Source organism: Priapulus caudatus, unplaced genomic scaffold, assembly GCF_000485595.1.
Source record: "Priapulus caudatus unplaced genomic scaffold, Priapulus_caudatus-5.0.1 Scaffold252, whole genome shotgun sequence".
NCBI lineage: Eukaryota > Metazoa > Priapulida > Priapulimorpha > Priapulimorphida > Priapulidae > Priapulus > Priapulus caudatus.
In genome coordinates, this window is record NW_014577313.1 from 43,851 (window position 1) to 50,293 (window position 6,443).

The 6,443-nt window shown below is 40.3% G+C and overlaps 2 protein-coding genes across 2 annotated transcripts; one reads left to right on the forward strand and one right to left on the reverse strand.

The window, feature by feature from the left end:
- The first annotated feature begins 6 nt into the window (after positions 1–6).
- Positions 7–2,108, forward strand: LOC106808085. Its single transcript, XM_014810651.1, has 3 exons — positions 7–379; positions 811–1,018; positions 1,181–2,108. The coding sequence occupies exons 1-3, from the start codon at positions 11–13 to the stop codon at positions 1,444–1,446; spliced, it is 843 nt and encodes a 280-aa protein (XP_014666137.1). The 5' UTR covers positions 7–10; the 3' UTR covers positions 1,447–2,108.
- A 1,116-nt stretch (positions 2,109–3,224) lies between these two features.
- LOC106808067 lies at positions 3,225–5,927 on the reverse strand. The gene is made up of 2 exons (XM_014810624.1): positions 4,482–5,927; positions 3,225–3,865 (listed from the first exon to the last, which is right to left on the reverse strand). Exons 1-2 carry the CDS (start codon positions 4,513–4,515, stop codon positions 3,225–3,227), a joined length of 675 nt encoding a protein of 224 aa, XP_014666110.1. The 5' UTR covers positions 4,516–5,927.
- Positions 5,928–6,443: the final 516 nt, after the last annotated feature.

A 6,443-nucleotide genomic window follows, 5' to 3' on the forward strand; every position in this document is an offset into this window, starting at 1 on the left:
AGAACTCCACATGCAGGTTGGCAACACCAACAGGCAATTGCTACTGAAATGTATGCATGATCACGGTGTATTTGTGGCACTCGTTGGTCAGTTGTTCCTCGTGTTTACGAGCCTGTACGAAAGATGCTGTTCGAAAAAATCTTCTGAAAGTTACGCGTCATTCCAGATGGAGTGGTTAAATGTAGTGACTTTCGCGTTCAGTGATTTAGAACATGTAAAGTGTGGAGCAGCTAGTGCTCATTGTGACAGTGACGCTACATCATGGAGACATTCACTGCGTACACAATGGAAAACCGTTACGGCGCTTGTTGTCAGACCCGACACCACAAAGGAATTCAACGCACTAGGGCATGCAATTGCTGCTGCTGTAATGCGTAAGGTAATTAAAACTTGCCCGATCATTTATCCTTGTTAATGAACTAGGATGTATTTGTCATTTGAACAGCAACCAAAACAAAAGTTCTAATAAACAACTTGAACTTCGTTGCAACCTATGGCTTAGCTCCAAGAAACGGTATTGCTAGGGTTAGAATACCGTTATATATTTACTATTATTAGAATATTATTATTATTATATTAGAATAATAGGGTGTATTGACGTTATTCACACAGCCTGGTCGGGTTACCTATGGCTATGCTGTTTCAAGGCGAAAATGTATACATTTATATACAGCAAAGGGGTAATGAAGAAAACGTACGACCATCTAGTACTACGACTACCGGATCGCTACAGTATTACAAATATGTTACTAGTTAAATAATCAAAGTAATTTAATTAACATTTATATTTAAATGTTTATGTTATCACAGGCCAGCGACCAGTTGATCAAAATGAAGACGGCTACAGAAGAAACACTGGCCACCGTTGAACATCTACACGAAGAAACGGAGTACTCGCTTTTCGCAATAGCTGGTGGCTGCGTGCAACTAGTTAAGCGAGTACTCGCACGCCGACATAGATCGAGGTCGGCAAGGCAGAAGAGAGAAGGAACTGCGATATTGCAACTGCTGTACACCTGTAAGTATTACCTATGCAGTCAACATATGCAACAAATATATAAATAGATTAATAAATTTTCCAATGTATTCTACGTATAATTTATGTACGTTGGCCAACTTATATGCACCCTGCACATTATTGTTTTGTGAATGATGTACAAGATTAAACGTTGTTATTCAGGTGTGCGTACAAAAGAAGAAAAGCAACGCCTTCCCATGCCGACACCACTGAGGTTACGGGACAGAGGAGGTTTTCTCATTCCACATAGAGTTTTCCTTCTCTGGCTCAGAAACCTGGACCGTGCAGTCCGAACAATTGCCTCCGAAGACGGAATAGCTTTGTATGGGAAAAACATCATAAAGGTTTGTGTGACTATTTCTACATTTGTTGGGCACATATATTGCGTAAAGAGATTTCGATGTATATGCAAATTAGGTGGTAAATAAGCCACAAATCTTTTATTGTTTTGCTTTTAATTATACAGTTTAAAATAATGGTAATGTTTATCCCAAAATTCCAATCATGACGAATGCTGTTCGAACAATCTTCTGAAAGTTACGCGTCGTTCCAGATGGAGTGGTTAAAGGTAGTGACTTTCGCGTTCAGTGATTTATAACATGTAAAGTGTGGATCACGACTTAAAATCTATTGTACATACTTGGTTGATGTAACTTTCGTACCAAATTATTAGCCAACAGCGTGACGATGACGTAAATGGGACGTGACATTAACTCCGCGAGCTATATAATAAATTTAACATATTGGTTAATGACTGACAGTGTCGGAATGTTGACGGAAGGCTGAAATGACTAGCTGTTTATAAATAACAAAGCTTGCTTGCAGCCCAGTAAAACAAAGTGGTAGTTTTGGGTGTGCAAAACAGCAATCATTTCACACATGCACATCCAAACTACCCATGTGTGTACTACTGTGTTCATGTACCCCGTTCATACATACATACCTGGGTACATGGGTACATGGCTTTGTTTACCTGATAACTTGGTTCTGTTGTTTATTGTCATTACAACAAAGCTATATAAACACCACCCCAAAATGGAAAGCACTTCAACACGCATTGCACCGTCGCACGCCTGTTGCAACTACTTTAACATGACGCCATCATTCTAGTATTATTATAGGTCACCCTCTCCCACGTAATCGCAACATGGAGCAGCCTGGCCACCACTGTCTTCAAGTCAGCTGTGCTATATGCGTGTCACATGAGGAACATCAGGCATAAGGATACAACTATTGCAAACTTTCATAGGATGTGCAGAGTAAAATAGTTAATGCTAGAGTTACGAGTGCATTGTTGCACATCAGTTAAGAGAGTCAGATCGGGCAGGAAACCCATTAATGAAAGGTGGATTAAACTTTACGAGATGAAACTTTTATTGCATTTCACGTAAAGAAGCTGTAAACGATCTACAATGCATTTCAACCGTCATAGTTATGGAATAGTGGCACGTCACGATAGCCTTCAGCACTAGGGTGTTTAGTCTCATCCTGAATTATTATACTTTTTCTTGACGTTTGGTACTAATGGACGTTATTTGCCAGCTGTATATGCTTTCAGCCTAGAGAAAAGACTCTCTATTGCGCTCCCATTTATTCTGAGGGGTGCAATGAAATGTTGATCTCCGTGCCTAGCAAAGAAATCGTTGCAGACGCCCTTGAATCCAAACACGGCTATTCTGAGTAAATCCCATGTCTGCCATGCTAGAAATCTTCTCTCTCGTGTAGACGTTGGTTGGAAGTCGCCCAATTCTGTAATAGGAAAGGAGAATATCATGTGGTATAGATATTTAGTATCATGTGTTGGTCGTAGGCATTTAAAGTAAAATGTTGTTAATGTTTATATACAGTGTGGTACGACGTGCTCCGGGCGTGGTCGCTGTATGGATTTCACCAATATCAGATATTTAAAAAATTATCTGATACAATTAGCAACATAGCATTATTTTCAGTTATAAGGAAAACGGTTTATGTTATATTTTGGGTTATACGATGTTTTGGGTTAGTAGTATCAAGCATCGAATTACATAACCTTCAGTAAAACGTTCAGCGAGCAGCCGTATCACCGATGCAACTGAATTTACGACCAATCGTTCATGATGCATCGGAGCGCACAGAATCAGCGGTGGTTTTTACTAGCCGCGCACTGGCGGATACGGGTTGTCTGGGTTAACCGGCTGTGTCGTACGGGTAATCAGTTGGCACCAAGTCAAGGCTTATAGTTGGATATTTTGCGATGTTTAANTTGGTAGGGTCCCCGTAGACCGGTTGTAAACAATTTCACTGTTGTAAGGTTGGCACCAGAACCATCACACACTATGCACACTGTGTGAAAATCCCATGCTTCAAACAGCCGCATGGTTTCCGTTAAGCACGATATCAGAAATCTATGTTCTAGTGAAGCTTCTGTAGGAAAGTACGGTCCAATTACATCAAAGGAAGATGTAAGATCTCGCCACAGAAATTGTAGCACAGACTGAGCAGGTGCCACTCGTTTCCTGTCTTCCAGTGTTTCATATATGTCATGCAATGAAGTGAAGTCATCAGCTGTCATTGCGACACCGTACATTTGCATGTTCTTGCTGTTCCACATTATTTTTCCAATCACCCTCACTTCATCTAAAATGAGCACGCCTTCACCCTTTGGCTCTGCGGATCCTTCTGCAACCTTCTGCTGCTTGAAATGCTTGTAGTAGTCGGCTGCAGCTTTCATATTTGTTTCTGATATGCCACAAACTTCTAGTGCAGATTCCATTTTTCTTTGCAAACTTCTTACGCATGGCAGTTGCAGTATTTCAAGCTTCATCAGAGCCTTATAGGCAGCCGGGCTTCTTGAGAAGATTGCCAATGCTGAAAAGATATTAATGTGAATGAGCATGGTGAGTGTGTGAGACAGGCCTGTCGGAGCCAATACGGTTGGTACGGGATTGACCGTACCACTTTTCAGCCTAAAAAAGAAGAAGAAAAAAGGAAACAAAAAAAAGAGAGGTGAAGAGGGAGAAGAAAAGAGAAGAGAAAAGGAGAGATGGAGAGGGAGAAGAAAAGAGAAGAGAAAAGAAGAGACGGTGGGAGGGTGATAAATGTCATGATCATAGGCTGATCGTAGGCTTATGACCAGGGTAATAAGCTGGTAGCAGGGTAGCGGGGAACCTGTTATTGGGAAGAACACGAAAGTCGAAGTGACTTCGCCTTTTTTCCCATTATTATGAAACGCATTATCACATAAACTGAATAACAGCATAATGCCACAAAATAATTTTCATCCAGTCGCAAATCTAAAAAATAACATCCTCAGGAAAGTGATAAATTAAGCTCGCCACCTGACCGTGAACCTCCTATTTATATGTTAGGGTTAGCAGCTTGACCTCAGTTTCTATTTAATGTAGAGTAATTTGTCCTTTTCTGCAGTTCAATGAAAGGATAAAAAAANACGGTTACAGTTGTTGTACAGTAATTTCAGACCTACCCATTTCTGTCAGGTAAATTGCAGACAGAGGCATTAGACTGCTTCCACTTTCTGTAATAAATAAGACATAACATAATATAATTTCTATAAGGTGGGAATACTATTACGACGTGTTGCTAAACTGTTGTTACATTTTATTACTACGAAGGAGTAGCAGTATTAGAATACATCAAGAAACTCCTTGAACGATTTCTGGTAATACACAAAATAAATTTCTCTTATGTAATTGTAGTGTTTGCTTACTATTTCTAGCTTGATCTTTTTCCCAGGCTGCTTTCATTTTGTCAACTACTTCTTTGCCCGCCTCTTGCTCCGTAGCAGTCATTAGCTGTTGAAATGCCCCCTGTCCTTGTTTGCTTTTCGTCAAGAACTCGACCGCACGACTCATGTCATCACTTTGTTTTTCATTGAGCTGTATGGAGAGATCCTCTAATTTCTTCTCATGTTGTCTCAGTTTTCTTTCTACTCTGCGAGTATTCCGAATGTTCATCCTAGATCTTTTGGTACGACTTTTTGGTGATAGACAAGCGATGGGGTATCTGGATGATGGAATTAATCGCCTTTTTTTAGCAGAATGTGTAAGTTTTCCTGTTCTTGCACTGACCCGGTGTAAATGATACATCATTTCCGTGCACTTTTTACACATGTCTCGTTTACTTTTCGATGATGACTTAATGAACACTTGGCAGGCTCTTGAAGTGTAGCGTACATAAGGAAATTCCTTCTTCACAGACGATGTTGTATGATGCACATTTACAGTCGATAATTTGTATTGCGCTTCACTAACTCCCATACATGGTTTGCAGCTTACAAGTTTATGCAGCATGTCTTCAAATAGATCGCTTATGTTCATATTCCCATCCACACAATTGCTTTCCTCAATAATCGCTTCCAGAATTCGCAGCTGAACCTTCCCTGTCTCATGCACCAATAAATTAACTGCGCTAATTGGCCCTCCCTTTCCTTCTGGAATGTGAACACTTTGTGGATATATTCTCAGCCACCAGCCTGACTCGATGTCAAAATCAACACACGTGTTCAAACTGTGACTATGCTTTTCAGAGTACATCTTTACGTGGTCAACGAGAGTGTTAAATATTTCTTGGTTATCTGGGTCATGTTCAGCGTAGTCGTGGTCTTTACCTATGATTTTCCTCTTTTCAGCCAGCCTCGGCGACCGTCTCGGTGTTGTAGTTATCGCTGGATCTAGCCTACTATGTGTGATAGCCTTTTCGGGTGTTTTAAATGCCATAATGATTAATGCAAGTGTTACTCCCTCTCTACTAGCACCGTAGCAGCTGTGTGTGTATGTTTCCATAGCAACAATTAGTCAAAACAAAATTTATTTCAGCCGCTGAACGACAACGAGCAATATTCATCAAGAATAATAACAAAAAAACAGTCTTATTTTAATAATGAATAATTTCTTATTTCTTATTACGCATTATGTTATATAACCGTATTTAATGATATGACATCTGACGATCTGTTTATCCGCACACGCAGCCGTGACGCGCGGCAGAATCATAGGTCACAGCTATAAATACCACAAGGTAATGCTGCGCGAGACCTTCGTGTGTTGCAAACCCCCCATCGCACCCCGCTTGACACCGCCAACAGGGGGCATTCTATTCAACAGACAAGAGAGCATTACTCACAATTCATAACAACAGTTCGGATGTGCGGGTAATCTGAGCTGCCACCTTAGTTAAACACTATGAACCATGTGTGACGTTCAAAGCTATATCTCCGTAAAGGCAAGAGGTATTTCAACAAAGTAAAGTTTTAGTTAGATATGGATGGCCAACGCTCATTTTGATGTAATTTTTATCGAGTTGCACGTAATATATCATCGGTAAAATTAGGCAAGCAAATGTTGAAATTCACATGTTTTGGAGAGTCATACTCCTCTATATTATCTTACTCCTGATAGGATGATAGCTGCGATGTGAGCGAATTCCA

What these genes read in the sequence shown, in the direction of transcription:
- LOC106808085 (XM_014810651.1), top strand. Translation starts at nt 11, where the DNA reads ATGCAGGTTGGCAACACCAACAGGCAATTGCTACTGAAATGTATGCAT. An exon ending in CTGCTGCTGTAATGCGTAAG is followed by an intron (nt 380 to 810) that starts GTAATTAAAACT and finishes ATGTTATCACAG; the next exon opens with GCCAGCGACCAGTTGATCAA. An exon ending in ATTGCAACTGCTGTACACCT is followed by an intron (nt 1,019 to 1,180) that starts GTAAGTATTACC and finishes GTTGTTATTCAG; the next exon opens with GTGTGCGTACAAAAGAAGAA.